This window comes from Botrytis deweyae (genome assembly GCF_014898535.1).
Source record: "Botrytis deweyae strain B1 chromosome Unknown BDEW_002, whole genome shotgun sequence".
Lineage (NCBI taxonomy): Eukaryota > Fungi > Ascomycota > Leotiomycetes > Helotiales > Sclerotiniaceae > Botrytis > Botrytis deweyae.
In genome coordinates this window covers 166,812-184,320 of record NW_024066209.1, presented here as the reverse complement: position 1 = coordinate 184,320, position 17,509 = coordinate 166,812, and the positions used below count along the sequence as shown (strand labels likewise).

Genomic DNA, 17,509 nt, shown 5'->3' with positions numbered 1-17,509 from the left:
ATCAATCTCTAATTAACTCAAGTTATTTTTTCATCATTCGTTATTTTTTCCTTACTTACTTATTTCCTTACTTCTTTCCTTCCCCCTTATCACCGTTCCCGGTTAACTTTCTATATACGTAGGATAGATAAGTGAGGTAGGTGGGTTGCCAGCGAGGACTACTGCTACTGCTACTGTTATTTCCATTTCCATTTTCAACTCCATTATCATCTCTATTTCTATTCAACAATATCAACAATATATCATATGTTCATTCTAAACTTCCCCATCCATCTCAATAACAATCACAACGCCTACATATTACACACACCATTCATCCATTCAATTCAGTAACAAAAAACCCAGAATTAAAAAAAACTCAATATGATATTTAAATTCTCTACCCGTACCTATACGTACTGTATCTTAATTTTCACGTGTGTATTTTCCATGTGTATTCCTATCCATCGCCACCAAACCCACGACTCCCATTTTATTTCTTCGAGCAATCATACCTCCCACCCATCATCATTTTCATCATGCCATCCATCATGCAACCCCGTTCTGAGTTCCCATTTTCCTTTAACAGATACCATCTCCCTCCTAACAACCCCCTCTATCCACAAGCTTCCACTACTCCGTAGCTTTATACTTCTTATTAAACTCCCCAACCGCCACTCCAATATTCTTATACAAAAAGTTCCTCGAACTTTCCTCCGCAACCGGTATAAATGGACCATTTGTTCCTCCTCTCAATGTCAAACTCAAACCCGTTCTCTCTTTGCTAATCGTTTGAATATCCTTCAATGGCACATCCCACTCACTACTCAATTTCTTACTCTTAACCAACATAATCCTCGAATAAGTCAACATAACCACCACATCTTCCCTTGGCAATTCCAGATGTGCGATATATTGTTCATTAAAGTATTTCCCATTATCCAGTTGTTTAAGCCAGAATTGTCCTAGTGCTTCACGTTGAGAGTATGGGCGTACAATTCCATCTTGTCCGATGAAACGAGTGAGTCGTACACGATCGAGTCCGCTATCATCAAAGACTGTCGTAGTATTACGAATACCTTCACTAACATTTGAAGCGAGATCAAAGACACCGATAGCTGGTTTGGTAGCAAATCCCAAAAGACCTTTACCGACACCCTTAAAGAAACCAGCAGCACCTTCTTGCTCTGCTCCTTCGAGAGGTTTGCGTGCTAGTCCACCTACACCACTTGCAAAACTACTGATGAGGGAATTTGCGCCCGCCGTAACACCATAAAGAGCGTGCTTGGGTCTATTTCGAGATCGAGTCATACGACGACGATCTTGGAACTGTTTGTCCATAGTAGCTTCAGCAAGACCTTTTGCAATACTACCCGTCCATTTCGAAAAACTGTCTGAAACACCAAATACCGATTTCTTGACAAAACTGGTGGCACCTTTGGCGATACCAATACCAAGTTGTTCTGGATCATTCATAATAAAACCTTGATATGGTTCATAGAAGATATCAGCAACACCAGAACTGATGTTGGTGAATAAGCCGACAGGATTTCCAAGGAAATCAGCTGAACCTAAGATCTTATGAACTTGATAAAGTGCTTCTTGTGAATAATGATTGGAGATATTCATCATCAGAACGGCGGCAGAAACTCTTGCATTCTCCAACATCAAAGCATTCATACGGACTGGAGCATCATTGATGTTACCAATAGCCATCGTCAAAACGTTCATGAAGAACATCAAAGGATTCTTTGATGATGTCTTGTCTTCAACATTGACTCGATCGGTGCGAACGAAAGATAAATCAAGTTGCATAGGTTGGATATTGAGGAGTTCGAAATAAATATCTTGACCAGATTGCTCTTGTTTTGGTTCTGGAATGTCGAGGCTTTCATCACAAAGTACGCCTTCATGTGTTTCTGACCAGGCAGCTCCAGGTACCTTTGAGAATTCTAAGACGGCAAAGATAAAATCTTCATCAATTTCGAGAGTCATTTGTTGCACCAAGACTGTTGCATATTTGATGTAAATAACTCCGTAGGAATCATCCTTGACTCTGGTAACCATAGCATGAAGAGATGGATGAGCTTCAGTTTCCTTGGTGCCCTTTTGAACAACACTAGGATACAAAATCATGGGGAAGATTCCACCATAAAGTTGATTGTCAATTTGTATCCACTTAATAGAGGCAGTGATCGTTTGATATAGAGGTGATTCGGCGTATTTGAGAGCAATATCACGCAAAGTAATGTAAGCAAGTTCCTTGAGTTGAGCATTGACCAGAGAGATACCAATACCACCAAGTTTGAGTTGTGCTTTGAAGTTGACGGCAGTATCTTGACTCTTGACCTCAAACCCTCCAGCAAAACTAACAGAAGAGTTTGTTCTTGACTTTTGTTTATACAAACTCTTCGATGCTTTGTAGTTGGATAGAATGAGAGTTTGTGTCGGACCGTCTGCTGCGACGTTGAGATCAATGATTTTTTGGTTCCTGGGGTTGGGATCATCTCCTCCAATCTTCATAGGAATGAGATTACCGATCTCTGCAAGTTTTATGTGGCGTTCCTTTCCGTTTGCAACAATTATCAACTCCTTTTGTTTAGCAGCAGGATAATCCCAAGCGTATGGCATAATACTTCTGGGTGGTAAACGATATCTGATTGGTTTCCATCCGGATCTGTCCTCGGTATCTTCATCGTCCAAGTTAGGGTTCGCTTGGAAAAACATGAATTCTGTATCACTCTCATTCCGCATAGAGAATGGCCAATTCTTGGTCTCAGCACTGATATGCAAGAAAATTGTAGCATTTTCCATGAGGACTTCAACTCTGATGAGTTTCTGTCGTTGCCCAGCCTTGGCCAATTTCACATGTGTAATCCCAAGATTCGAGATTGTAAATGGTGACGACCACTGGTTATTTAATCCTGGGAAGCACATCGTGAGCTGCTTCACTTGACTCTTCTGAAGGAAATGAAGAGGTTCCAAAGCTTGTGGCTTCAAAGTCCAAAGTTCAGATGAACCAGGCTCTCTGACGTTTAATTCTTCGTTCATTTGATTCTTTAAAATGAAACGGGGAGCAAGTGTGACAACCTTCGTCATCTTATATTTACCCTCTCCTGCTTCGACACTGATACCCACATGAATTTCGGTGTTGTTCTTTGAGGAAGGTAAAATGACATCAACATTGCTACCGATAGCATCCAAACTTTGCGGTTTACTCCAGTTTGAGTCACCGACCTTCAATAGGGCACGATTTCGTTGATCATCTCCTCCATATGCGAACATATAGGGCAGTGCTTTGCGTCGTTCAGAATCAACTGAGTCAGTATGGAATCCTTGACCGGCCGCTGTCTTTGCTTGCTGCAATAGCGATTTTTGTTTGATGTTTATCTCTAGGCCAGTCTTATTTAGGATGACATAAGGACTGTAAACTGTGACTCTGAAAGCTCCACCGCTGTCTGGAATCTTGAAATAATGTAATCTGAGGTTCAAAGCAAGTCCATCACGATCTTTACAGACCAGAGCTGTCTCCTTACGGAAGTCATCTTGGTTATTTGAGTTGATGATTGCAAACTCGCTGGCCTTGAAGACTGTATCCTGCATATCAATGCTCATGAGAAGTAAATGCGAAAGTTCGACGACATGAACAGGACTTAGACCACCTTTACGAAGGAAGTTTGTCCAATCTTTTTTCGTATTTTTGTCGTAGATGCGATACTTGAAGTCGTACGGTAGTAAGTTTTCAAGCTCAATAGGTGCCGAAAGTCGAATTCGCATATACGGGTAGATACTAAGATTGTTAAATCAGTACAAATAAACAAGAACAACAAAGATTCTTACCTTGTAATCGGAGTAGTCTTGTCATAAGTGGCATTCATTTGGAAATAGAACGGAGGTGTCTTGTCACCGCTTTCACCCTTGCAAGTGATTGTTCTGGTAGGTCTCTTCAGAAGATCTTTCCAAAAGATTGATTCTGTAGACCAAGAATAACCGAAACCTTGATCTGGTCTCACCAGTAGTGATTTCATAAATGCCGCCCCAACAGGCGCGGGACGACTTTCACCAGGTGCGATTTTCTCAATTTTGAGCAGGTGGCCCTCTTGAGGGTCGAAGACTCCGAGCTCTACAGGAATCTGTGTCTTGTTTTCTACCAGTAGTGGAGATCTCAAGGTGATGTACTTGACGTTATCTTCACCCAAGGTAACTTCGACAAGCAGTCGATGTAAGATCTTATCTTGACGGGGTCGTAGACTGTATAGAGTCTCTCCTTCACGATTGACTGGAATCTTGCTTAGACTGTCAAATCCACTTCCTTCTAATCTTATCCCGACATATCCACTGTTATTCTCAGGTGAGAGATTCTCACGCATTTTCTCCCAATCTTCGAATCGCCAAGGTGCTTCCTCGCCATCCGTCAGCGTAGCAGCCATGGTATTATCAGCATCAGGGACATCTGCCCATACATTAACATCGAAACCAGTATAATTTCGAATACGATAGGGAGCATCGGCTCCTCTTGGTTTTGATAAGACATCATCAGACTGGCTAAGGAACTGCGCAGACTTCGATGCTAGTGCAATGGTCGCGGATGTGACAGTGATCTCGAGCGTCTTTTTCGAGATTAGGTCGACGGACATACAATCCGGGTTAGAGTCCTTCGCTACTAGTAGTCCTAGCTCCCAAGGCTCAATGAGAGGTTCCCATGCTGACTTGGAGAAATTGTAAACATTGATGAACATATTGATTGCGGTATCAGCTCGTAAATTACCCGACCAGTCAGCAGCCGAAGCTGTGAATTTCTTGACACTGAGATCAAGGATTGGTAATTCATGTAGATCACCAATCAGAATGAGTCTCATCCCTGCCAATGTCGCAGTCAATTCCTCGTGCTTCTTGTGTGCAGGTTGAGTAGTGGCTTGGGCAGTTGGAGTCTGTTGAGACGGTACAATGGTGCCGGCAGTGGTTCTCTTCATTGTTGATGCACCTCTACCGCTAGCTGATCGCTGTTTGAGGCTTGAGGAACTATGCAATTGCTTTGCCTTGACATCAGATGCAGCGGGTTTTTTCTCACCAGATTCATCATCATTGCCGGAAAGCTCAGATGCTCTTTGTACAATCTGAATCGCTAGAAGAATATCACGTAGTGACAATCTCAGAACAAGAGGTTCAACATCAAGATAAATGCTTTGGGCATTTGGCTTCGAACTGTCCAATGACATTTGGAGAGAGAAGTCGTCAAGAATTCTCAGGCGAGTATCCTCAAATCTGTCCATTCGGCACAAGAACATACCCATCTCGGATACCTGTAGTGTGAGAGCATGCTGCTGTGACATGAGGATTTGCTTGGTTCCAAGTACAATTGCTTCGGAGCTGGTACTGAGTGGATTTGCAATCAATATTATCTGTGCATCCACGACATTTACTCTGAAGGCTATTGACATGGAAGATTGATCGGACGAAGAAGATGATTGACTAGGTGATTTACTTGGCGATCTTGCTTGACTAGCTACAGTCTTAGGCCTGGCTACTTGCATGGAATCTGCATCAGATGCATTCTCGGATTCAGTCGCTTCATCCTCGTCATCTGGCGAAACAGGTTCTTCAACAGCAAGGCCCTCAGTTATGAATGCCTGTAGAGCAAAAAGATAATCCAGAGCAAAGATAACCTTTGGACTATCTATTGACAAGATAGCAATGAGGTTGCGTTCTTGTCCTCCAGAGATGGTAACGCTAGCCATGAATTGTTGCACATCTTTATTCGAAGATGTCATGATCTTTCGGAATTTGTTGGTCTCTCTCTTCCTACTATCCTGGATGGTGAAAGCGTGGATCAGAAATTCTGATTCCAATGAGCCATCTGTCATCATACGGAGCTTAACCTTCGTGTCGTCCATAGAGAATCTCGATAAGCTTGCGGCCTCAAGATCACCAACTGGCTCATTCTCCTTTGCTAGAATGAGTTCGAGACCGATTGTGTTCACATGGAAGGCCAAGTCAAGCTTCGTCCAACTCTGTACATTAGAACCGAGTTCTGGACCAAGATCAACCAATTCATTATTATGGTCATCGTCTGATGATTTCTGGGTGATTGCTTTTGCTCTTTTTGTCGTCGGGCTGGCCACTTCGTCTACAGCTTGTTGTTCGCTGACATCCGAATCCACCATGAAAGCGCCTGGAACAGACTTTGCTAACTCAAGAAGAAATTTCAATTGCATTTGTGTAATTCGCAGATTGAAGTCAGACATGTGACCTTCGATCTCTAGATCCGGACGAAGTGCTCCAGCAGTGTGTTCAGCATAAGTGACCAAGAAACCCAAATCAACCTTGTCAATGAGCTCAAGCTCTTCTGTCTTCTCACCAGGGAAATGGAAGTCAGATGTTAATCGGATATTTCTAATGCCAGCTGTGAGCTTCATCGCAATAGTCGCATCCTTCGAGTCATCAATCGGGACAAATTTATTTTCTGCATAAATCTCTCCCAGATAAGCAGTTATCATGTCTCTTTTACCACTGCCTGCATCCATGACACGAGGGAAAACAACGATAGGTGTTTTGACGTTGACATCGAATTTAATGCGGCTGGTACTTTGTTGAAGTTGAGAAGCTTGATTCGCTGCAGCTTGTCGGGCGGCATTGAAAAGAGCTTGCATCTTGCCAAACTTGACCAAAAATTCAATAATCTTACGGTAAGGCTCTTCAAGGAAATTGACTTTGATAGAACCTGCGCGCAAGTAGATGGAGGAATCATATCCAGGGTATGAACTGCCTTTAGCATCAAAGGTCTCATAACGGAAATCGGCCAAGTCATCTCCCTCAATAGCGATCAATTTTCTAAGATTGGAATCGCTGGAGGCTCCGAGGTTAACATCATCTACTAAAGATAGATCTCCCAACTTTGCGCCAATTCGCAAGGTGTTTCCTAAAATAAAGATGCCTACGTCCGCATGGTTGAACGAAAGAGTAGCCAATCGGATTCCATCGTTATTGAGTATCAAGCGTATACTCTTCAAGTCAACTTTAACACGAACTGACAATTCAGTGTTCTTGGCTGGTGGTACTACCTCTTCTTCAAACGGCGATTCATCCGGCACAGCTAGTAGATCATCTGTGGTTTCCTTGGTAGGTGCAGGCAATTGAGGTGGGCTGTCTTGATTTGTAAATGTAATCAAGATGAAATCAAGTAGAGTCAATAGAGTCTTGCGAGTAACCACTAAGTTGATCGTGGAAACAGAGACATCTACATTAATCTCAACTCCGTCATATTTTGGCATGAACTCCGGCGAATGGGGATTTACCTTCACCACTTTCACGTTGATGAGGGCGGTTTCGTCTTCTGATTCCATGTCTCCAGAGGAAACTATCGATTTGAATTCAGCGGGAGGATTATCAATGAAATCATCCACAACCACGGATTGGAGGACGGTTTCCACAATCAGATCGTATGGACGAAGAACAAGATTCACGCCAAAGTTCTCAGCGACTACTTCCACCAAAAGTTGATCTGGCTTCCTGCCTTCCGGATCACTTCGATAAAGTGAGCCCTGAAGTCGTTCCACTTCGAATTTGAGCTCAAAATTCTTTTGTTCCAATTTGAGTTTATCACTCTCTTTGCCGCTAGGAGCGTCTTGAAATTCATCGTCATCATCATCATCATCAGACGAATCATCTTGAAGAATGATAGCTTCTTGTCGTGAGAAGTTGAACGATGTAGATTGTGCCCGATCCCTTGGCTTTGACGAGGAGGGTGCTCTTATTGATAAAGTCGAAGTTCGGCGACTCTTCGCTAATGTCTGTGCTGGAAGTTCCTCTGCATTTACGTTCGGAATAGCTGCGTTGATAATACTCATTAAGCTTTTGTATTTCTTGTCCGAGGCAGAAGCATGTAGTACTGGTAGACGACCAGATACTCTTACTTTGGTCAAGTTTGGCGCTTTTGGTATGATTGAAGTTTCGACAATAAAATCAATATTGATCTTCTCGACAACACGCATCGATTGAGGATCTTCCTTTTCCATGACTTGTGCTTTTGTATCTTCAATGGAAGGTCCAATGAGGACTTGGGTATTGGAAAGCTTGACCACGAATCTATCGTACATGAGATTCGAGGCGTTTATAATCTGCATCGGTGTAAACTGTCTTCTGCTTTGATTGCACTTCACGCATTGTTTCCTCATCCACAAGTTCACTGTTCACACTGATATGACCGGCATCGAGAATCAGACAAGTCGTTTTGCTCGAGGTAATGTTTTCGGGCACAATAATGAGAGGTGCTTGAAGATCTAACTTGGCATTGATTGTTTTGTGCTCCTCGAGTGCAAACTCAAGTCCTGCTCGTGTCTGTTGTCTGAGTCCTTCTACCGTTGCTCCAGCTGATTCCATAAGAGCCCCGATTGACTCCATGTGTCTTTCTGGTGGTTTGAAAAATTGGATTATACCCACAAGGAAATGAGGATTCCAAATGATCTCAAGCGGCTTGAGTTTTCCGGTCACTGCAACATCACCGGCATCATGCAAAGGATTCGTTTCAACTTGGAATTGGAAGAATGGATCGGGAGTACCGTTAGACTCGTCGTCATCACCGTTGAGCAGAAGCTTCGTCTTGGGTGTTTCGGGAGCATCTTTAACGCGAACAATTTGAGGAAACAGACTATCAGGAGTCGTACCGTCGTTCACTCGCAGCCCCCCAAGGCTTACATCCGCTAACATTGACTCGGGTCGCTGTAAGAATTTTGCCTTGAAAGCATCAAAGTAGAGACTGAGAACTTCGACTGTATTATTATGAGGATCACGCTTGAGTGTGAAGCTACCGGTATTGAGCGATGCCTCGATCTGCATCTTAACGGTCTCTTTTGGTAAATCGATACTTTCCGCAATTGCTGTTTTCTCGTTCCAATCAATGGCGTCATACAATTCCTTCCGCTGTTCCTCGGTCATGGTGGTTTCTTCGTCTTCTTCCTGTTCTTGTTGTTTCGCGCCCCAAGCCCATGCAACCCACCCTTGCTTTTGCTTCGGTGCTGCCTTTTTAATACCAACATTCTCTTTCTTCAATTGGTTTCTGGCCAAGGATCTCCAGAAGCGTATATCTTCGTAGTCGAGTTTCCACTCAAGCTTATCCACCTCCTCATTTTCTTCAGGCGATAATGGCTCGGTCTGCTTTTTCTTTTTCTTGAAGAGCTCAATGTAACGAATTCGATCGTCTCGTCTCTCCTTGAAGAAGGCCCATGACCAGCGACGATTACGTTCATGAATCTTACTCAAGATAGCATTACCAGCAAACTTGAACCAAGCACGTGGATCCTCCTTTGGCCGAACTCCTTTCGGTTGGAATTTCTTATACTCTTGATGAAGGAGGAAGTAATGGAATAAGTCGACCATCATCAAAGCATCTCGATATTGATGATCGTCAAGAACCACTCCAATTTCGTCGAACAAAAGCCCAGCCTTCATGTGCGGTATTTCTATCTTACCGCTCTTGTCCATCTCGAGCTTCATCTGACCACTAACAGGCTTTAAAATAAACTGATGATTGGCTTGTTTTGCATCTTCACCTCGCACAATCATCTCTTTGAACCTCGTCAACATTTCATCGTGCGATGCGACCTCCGGGGATGTAGATACCTCCACCTCTCTCCCAGTGCTCAACAATTCTGTATCCGTATTCCAGTACACAGCCAAGGCACCAAGAGTGGCAAGCTTATGTGTGGTTCCAGAAGAGTTTTGTATGTATGTCGGCTTCCAGTTACCATCCGTACTGATGGCACTGAACTCTTGTAATGTAAGCCCGAGAGCAAATGGGTGTCCAGGTGCCGAAATCGAGTCCTCATATCGTACGTGAATATTCTTGACCGTGATTTGGAGATTGTCGATAATCTTGGTAACCAAGCTATCCGTAAAGCTCTGGTTCTTCTGCTGTTCTTCCAAACTCATCCCCTCTTGATTTCTATCTTTGAGCATCTCGGCACTGTCCAACTTCTCGATCTTAACCACCTGCCTCCTCCTCTCCTCTTCCTCTTCATCCCACTCTGCATCTTCTTTCGGTGATGCGAGTACATATATATCTTCGATTTCGACTTGTACAGGTTGACCCCGCAGATTCGACCATGGGATCTTCAAGGTAAGTTGTCCCAAGTGTCCCTCCACCACATTTATAGGTAGCTTTAGTTGATCCAAGGCCTCCCGTCGTAGCTCCAAATCTCGCAGCTTAACATCTCCCGACCAGATTCCTACTTTCAGTTGTCCAGGATCGAAATTCCGTATGTACATGCCCAGAAATCGATTCAGCAACGATGCGACCAAACCTTCCAACATCTTGAGTTCCTATTGCCGTCACCCGGGCCGGGAAGCTCTAGATTAATTTGTTCGAAGAATGATGGTTGGCATCCGCGAAGGCGAATTTGCGAAGATTATTGTGGAAAGGGTGAATTTACGATCATTTAATCCATCACTTTTGAATCGAGGCGTTCTTCGTTCTTCGTGGCAGAACACGATTCGATCTATTGTATTGATGGTGGTGGTGGTGGTAAGAGATACTAGGTATCGTCTGAGAGGGGTATTCAAAAATCGCCCCCAGCTGCAGTGTCCCACTGGTTTGTGTAAATATTTTGGAATAAAACAAAAAAATAGCACGCTCGATAAAGGCAGTCACGAAGGAATAACGAATTATTGGAATGATGTACGATACGATGGTATCATATTAGAAGCCACCTTGAATAGAATTGAAGATCACAATCACAATCCATACATGATGATAATGCCACGTAAAATCGATTCCCAGAAAAGATAAAACCTGTAATCCTTCCTTCCAACCCTTTGAACATCCCATCCCATCCCGTCCATCTAATAATTGTATGGATTGTGTTCATTGGTGCGCAGACAGAAAGAAGAAGGCTTGTCTTGTCACTGTTCGCTAAGTTGACCTTGCATACCTAATACATATAAGTTGCATTCTCTCTGGTGGAGTTGGGAGAACACACGACAGGGCACAATTGCACACAGTTTTGCTCACAAGCTCAAGTTATCAAGCTCTCAACGATGACGTATGAAAAGATCTCTCTCTTCGCATTTTGTTCCACCAGTTCCATTAATTACGAAACAACTTTCTTCGGGATCCGTTATCCATTATTCAGTATCCATACCGGTATCATACTTTTCGCGGCAATCGATCGAATATCAATTTTATCTATCGAATATCTACGATATCTAATATGTAATTGTCCCACACTGGCCAAAAGCCAATAATAATAACTGCCTCTATTCAGATTTCCCGGTTTGTTTTCTCTCGGTTTACTAATTACCTAGAGAGTTAGACTACAAGTACAAGTACGGACTTTCCAAACAATTCATTATTCTTTCCATTCCTCTCCTCTCTCCAAATTTTCTCTCATACGCACGCTTGCAGAATACCTCCTTCTTGGTTTATTGAAATTGTCATTGAAGATACTGTTCATTCAATATACCCATTTGTACCTTACCAATTGCATTCTTGAACATCTCACATAAATAAATAATCGCGGGGTAAGGTGTTGTAAAAAACCAAAGCCATGCTTCGCACAACAGCTACACGCTCTCTCTTGAAGAGCTTCACAAAATTTCCCACCTCTCGAGCAAGCTATACTCAAGCTTCTGCAGCTCTCAAAAATACTTCTTCTTTCCGCACATCCATTCCCAAACGCCCTGCAACCCTCTCCTCCCGTCTCTTCTATGCCACCAAATCCGAACCTCCCTACGTCCCCGACCAAATAAATTTCAAAGAAGAAGATAGGATCGGAAAACAGACAATCGAAGCACATCCCGAGTCCGTATCATCACATTCCTCCGTTCGTCCCGTATTCGAAGAACATCCACATCACGAAGGTCATGGATCTGTAAAAGATGATTTGGAGACTATCAAGGAAACATTTGCTCTGCGAGAAGTACCCAAGGAATCTCTGATAATTGGTGCTGCGGGTGTTTTACCTTATGCTGCTACATCGGCTTCTACCGTTTATTTGGCTTATGACATCAATCAAGCGCATGCTACTGGACAAGGTATCTTGTTTTCACCCGAAACGGCTCACCAATTGTTGGAGTATATTACACCTATTCAAGTTGGGTATGGTGCTGTTGTAAGTTCTTTCCCCGATTCTAAATCACCAAACTATGACTAACTTGATATATATAGATTATTTCCTTCCTCGGTGCAATTCACTGGGGTCTTGAATACGCAGGTTATGGCGGACATCACAGTTACCGTCGATACATGATCGGAGTTGTTGCTCCTGCAGTCGCATGGCCTACTATCCTGATGCCAGTAGAATACGCATTGATTACCCAATTCACCGCTTTCACATTCCTCTATTTCGCAGATGCCCGAGCAACAGTTCGAGGATGGTGCCCTCCTTGGTACAGCACATATCGATTTGTCTTGACATTTATCGTGGGAGCGGCAATTGTGGCAAGTTTGGTCGGTAGGGGAAGAATTGTCAGCCATGATAGACAATTGAGAAGTGCAGTTGACTATATTAAGGAGGATAGAGATGGTCAGTGGATTGCATTGGAGCAGGAAGAAAAGATGAGAAGGGCGAAGTTGGCTGAAGAGGAGAAGGCAGACGAGGAGGAAGAGGCACAAGATGAATCTGGAGATGAGGAGGAAACTGATAATGAAGATGAGAAGAAGGATGAGAAGAAATAAATCACCATCCCGGACGATTTGTACATACCTACCTTTCTCTCCACCTGCCTTCATCATCCCCTTTTCCCCAACCAATTAATGTCTGATATTACTTCAGCTTCAATTCGGTGTAATCCATTTCCTGCAGAAGCATTTCTTAGTATTTAGCAAGTTAGCAAATCTAAAATAATTACAACAAGATTCTCATCACCATATCGTACGTAGCCCAGTGAGATATCTTCTACGCTCATTCTACGTCTTGTTTTACACAGACTCAAATCTCTTCCCCGATTCCCAATAGCGAATATATATTCATTCATTCATTCCATCTAAATTCGGCATATCGTCGTACAGCGAGACGTGCAAAAGTTCTGGGCTAATATGATAATGCATATAACATATGTCCAGCTAGGTGGCTATAGTTATACGGGAAGTGAAGAGGGATTCGTGACATATATATACATATATCTCATCTTTCTATTCCGAAAGTCCTGGGAAGTAGGTAGGTAGGTAGGTATACAATCCAACCCGAAACTCGGAGGAATTCTCATGATTAAGTGGATGATTGATTGATTGATTGATTGATTGATTGATTGATTGATTGATTGATTGATTGATTGATTGATTGATTGAGATCCCTATTCTTGGTATGGAAATCTACTACTACTACATAGGTAGATATAGGAGATATAGGAGATATAGGAGATATAGGAGATATAGGAGATATAGGAGATATAGGAGATATAGGAGATATAGGAGATATAGGAGATATAGGAGATATAGGAGATATAGGAGATATAGGAGATATGTAGATACCAATTCACCAGATAAAGATATCAATCAATATATTCTCTTCGAGAAAAGCTACCGGTATATCAATCAATCTCAATCTCAATCTCAATCTCAATCTCAATCTCAATCTCAATCTCAATCTCAATCTCAATCTCAATCTCAATCTCAATCTCAATCTCAATCTCAATCTCAATCTCAATCTCAATCTCAATCTCAATCTCAATCTCAATCTCAATCTCATTCGATCAATCCCAAGTATCACTTTTGGTGCTTGGAACTAAAAGTACTAATGAGAAATCTACGAGTATACAGTGAGAGTTTCTCTCCTTTTCTTATAACGATAACAATAACATTCATGATGTAAAAGAGAATTTTTTCAAATTAAAAAATTAAAAAAAATTATAGATATTCGATATAATTGCATAGTATTGGGAGTTTAGATAGATATTGAGTCTTCACTGTGTATGTATATATGTATGTATGTATGTATGTATGTATGTATGTATGTATGTATGTATGTATGTATGTATGTATGTATGTATGTATGTATGTATGTACATGCGCAAAGGAAATGTGCCTATGAAAACGAGCGGGAGCAATTTCACTCGGGAGAAAGGGATCAACTTGAATCTAATATGTTTGTTCACTGCATCACTCGAACTTGAGGAAAAGAAAAAAATTTGGCATGCCTCTAGGTAGGTAGGGAAAAGATCTGGATTACACAGGAAAGAATGTCACATCACATCACATCACATCAAGCTCGAATCACCAATAACACCTTTCCAATATCTGATTGATTTTGATTGTAATCACCGAGCAAAACTCGGATGAAAGAGGACCATGACAAGGCCCATGACTATCTAATGAAATGTGATTCAAATTGAATCGATATGATATGTTATGATATGATACATCAATGCAGTCCCATCTGCATGAAATTTTATTCGAGCTCCCGACTTTCCGGTTTGATTGTCTTGCTCAAGCAGAACCAGACCTAGCAAACCAAGTCAAATCAATCTAGTTCCCAACACATCGCCATTTGTAGATTACCTAGCATGCCTCTCCTATTCATCAACTTTGTGTCATATTTGAATCCCTTATTCAGTTTTGGATTTTTCTTTTCAAATCTTCGTTGCGCTGAACTGTCGCTTAAGTCACCATGCAAATGCTGAAAAATCCTCCGCGGGTGACCGACTGATTTATCTCAATGTTCAATCCCATCTATATCCACAAGAGGGGAAGTGAAGGAAGAAAGAAAATAGAAAATACGGCCTAGAATCTTGAAGTGATATCAAGAGGTATGAAGTGAAATGATGTAGTGATTTTCAAAAAAAACAATAGGTAATGGCAGTCATCATGCATGATGATATGATGATAAAGACGAAATGAGGAACTTCAAATGGTGTTTACCATTCGTATTCTCCAGTTGCTTTGTGGAATACGTATTCCTTGTTATTGACAGTGAGTACACCATCCTTCATGACGCACTTCCTGTATAATTGGTTAGCACGTGTACGATGGAAGGAATACAGGATTCATACCACTTGTTCTTGACTCTTTGGACTTTGTCATACATGCAAAGCATAATATGACCCATACTCTCGTCATCGTCATCATCGTCGTTTAATCCGTCGTCAGGATCATCCAAATCAGAATTGATTGCATCTTCATCTAATTCATCCTTAACCTTTTCGTCATCATCATCAGAGCCAAGACCGTCTGTTTGTGGCAATGAGCCTGGTAAGGTCTTACGTTGGCGCTTGGTTGAAGGGATCTTATTGGCTTCCTTGAGTGGAAGCATTAGACCACCACCTTCCATAGCCTTGCCCATGGATTCGATCTTGCTACGGATGAGATTGTCAATCTCGATTCGACCCATGGCAATTTCATTGCCTTGGGAATCAAATTGTTTGATAACTCCAATAGATTCATCAGTCTCATCGCCAGCCCCGTCAGTTTGTGCACCTCCAACACCACCTTGAGGATTCTGTTGGGCCTGGGGGGCTTGAGGATTCTGACCATTCTGACCATTTGGGGGGTTTTGAGGGTTCTGAGGGTTCTGAGGAGCTTGACCGTTTTGGAAAGCTCTCTGCTGTTGTAACTGCTGTAACTGCTGTGCTTGTTGAGCTGCAACACTCTGTCTATAAGCCGCCGCAGCTTGTTGACTTTGTTGGCTTGGCGAACCCTGAGGTTGTCCTTGTGGCTGTTGTGGTTGAGCTTGGGGAGGAACACCACTGCCTGGTCTCTGTTGTTGCTGTTGCTGCTGCTGCACCGATTGCATTTGCAAATGTTGTTGTTGCTGCATCGCTTGATGCTGCTGTGGACTCATTTGAGACATGGGTTGCTGCTGGGGTGCTCCACCTCCTTGAATGGATTGAATTGAAGCTGCAGCTCTATGTCCATAAGAAGCATGAAGATTTTGAGCAGCACGTTGCTGAGCTGGTGTAGCATTTGGCATAGTCATAAGAGGACCCTGAGGAGGTGCCTGTGACATAGGAGACGGCATGAAGCCTGCATTTTCCATACCAGGTTCAGCCTTGACACGAGGTCCATTTGGCATTGGAGTTTGATATATTGGCTGTCCTGGAGGTATACCTGTATGTTGGTAATTTGAAGGTACCATTGGTGGATTTTGCATAGGTTGCTGGTCAGGCTTTGGATCCCATGGAAACAGAGCAACACCCAGTGTTGACAACTTCTTTTGCCATCCCTTTGAAAATGATGTATTAGCAAGATTGTTTATCAATTTATCTAAGAATAATAAGAGCTTTGGTGGAGAGCTTAAAGAAATAAAATTGCAGGACTATAAGACTACGTGCAAGGACAATGATGACCTGGACTGCTCCATGTGTACTTCCATGTACATCCATGTCCAAGAAGTGACACGTGATGTAACAGACGAAAAGAGACTAGCTCAAGAAAAGTGTTTTCACAACCGAGAGGCTGAGGTCAAGGGTATAAAGCCAAATACAGAGGATCGCCCACCCCCAAAAACTGGCCCGACTGTGCACAGGCAGCAATCAAGCAGCAACAGAAGAAAACCAACGAAACCAGCAACAAAGATTCATATCAGAGCAGAACCCAACAAAATGACATGCCAGCGAAATCAGGACCATTCGGAAATCAAATAGTCATTCACGAAGAAAAAGAAATAAAGAATCTCATTGAAGACCTCATGAAATGCGCCATCGCAGAATCCAGAAAGTTGATAAGGGACTCGGAAACATACCTTTCTCAGTTCCTCCAATACAACCTCATCGACTCCACTCTCCTCGAAGTCAACTCTAGAGCTATCGACTACATCTGCAATAATCTGCTGGTAAACATTTCCGACCTGAGTGTTCGACATCTTGTTGCTTGCGTTGCTTGGGTATAATGGAAGAAGTATCGGTCGTGTGCGCAAATGGGATTCGTCTTCAGCTCTCTCTTCAACGATCTTATTCTTTACACGCGAGTAATCGAATTTGCAGATATGGCGCTATCAATTCGTATTACTCAATTATCATAAATCGGAGATCGAAAGCTGTGGAAAGAGGTAGGTGTTGGAAAGTTGTTGATGGAATTGTACTATTTCCAACTTGTGAAGACGGTCAGTCGTTGACTCGCAGTAATTGCCCCCTCCACACTTATTATCAGATTCGTAAATTTGTAGGCCACTTTTTGATTGACTTAAGGATCTCCTTGACTATCTTATGTAACTTTGTAAACAAATTAAATGGGATTCTGAAATGTAAAGTGATATTGCTCTGTCCTGGCTTGTGGAGTTGTATGAGGGAAGGTCGCTTTCGTAGAGATATGGATAACCTTAGCCCGCTTTCGCTTATATAATGACTTAAGAGAGCCTGAAGGCTGAGTCTTTGCCTTTCTCTTTATTTCTCTCCAATTGCTTGTTACAAATCGACAACAAATTCATTCATAATTATTGAATAATTGAGATTCACTCCCAAAAGCAATGAGAGGAGATTGATCTTCAGAAACTAATCTAATTGGGCTACGGGATCTCTACAGTTGTGATAATTGGCTGATTTACTTGCTGCTTCCATCGCATGTCTGAGACTTGAGTAGCCAGTCTTCATTTGAAGTCTAGAG

At 42.4% G+C, this 17,509-nt stretch overlaps 3 protein-coding genes across 3 annotated transcripts; 1 reads left to right on the top strand and 2 right to left on the bottom strand.

Annotated features, from left to right (window-relative positions):
* Window positions 1–346: 346 nt before the first annotated feature.
* On the bottom strand, window positions 347–10,287 carry EAE98_000767 (uncharacterized protein; the record flags this gene model as incomplete). The annotated part of the gene is made up of 3 exons (XM_038948385.1): window positions 347–3,769; window positions 3,820–8,111; window positions 8,134–10,287. The coding sequence occupies 3 exons, from the start codon at window positions 10,285–10,287 to the stop codon at window positions 613–615; spliced, it is 9,603 nt and encodes a 3,200-aa protein (XP_038814651.1). The 3' UTR covers window positions 347–612.
* A 1,232-nt stretch (window positions 10,288–11,519) lies between these two features.
* Window positions 11,520–12,649, top strand: EAE98_000766 (uncharacterized protein; the record flags this gene model as incomplete). Its single annotated transcript, XM_038948384.1, has 2 exons — window positions 11,520–12,083; window positions 12,140–12,649. 2 exons carry the CDS (start codon window positions 11,520–11,522, stop codon window positions 12,647–12,649), a joined length of 1,074 nt encoding a protein of 357 aa, XP_038814650.1.
* Window positions 12,650–14,197: 1,548 nt separating this feature from the next.
* Window positions 14,198–17,172, bottom strand: EAE98_000765 (uncharacterized protein). The gene is made up of 3 exons (XM_038948383.1): window positions 16,650–17,172; window positions 14,962–16,130; window positions 14,198–14,911 (listed from the first exon to the last, which is right to left on the bottom strand). Exons 1-3 carry the CDS (start codon window positions 16,767–16,769, stop codon window positions 14,827–14,829), a joined length of 1,374 nt encoding a protein of 457 aa, XP_038814649.1. The 5' UTR covers window positions 16,770–17,172; the 3' UTR covers window positions 14,198–14,826.
* Between the last annotated feature and the right edge of the window lie 337 nt (window positions 17,173–17,509).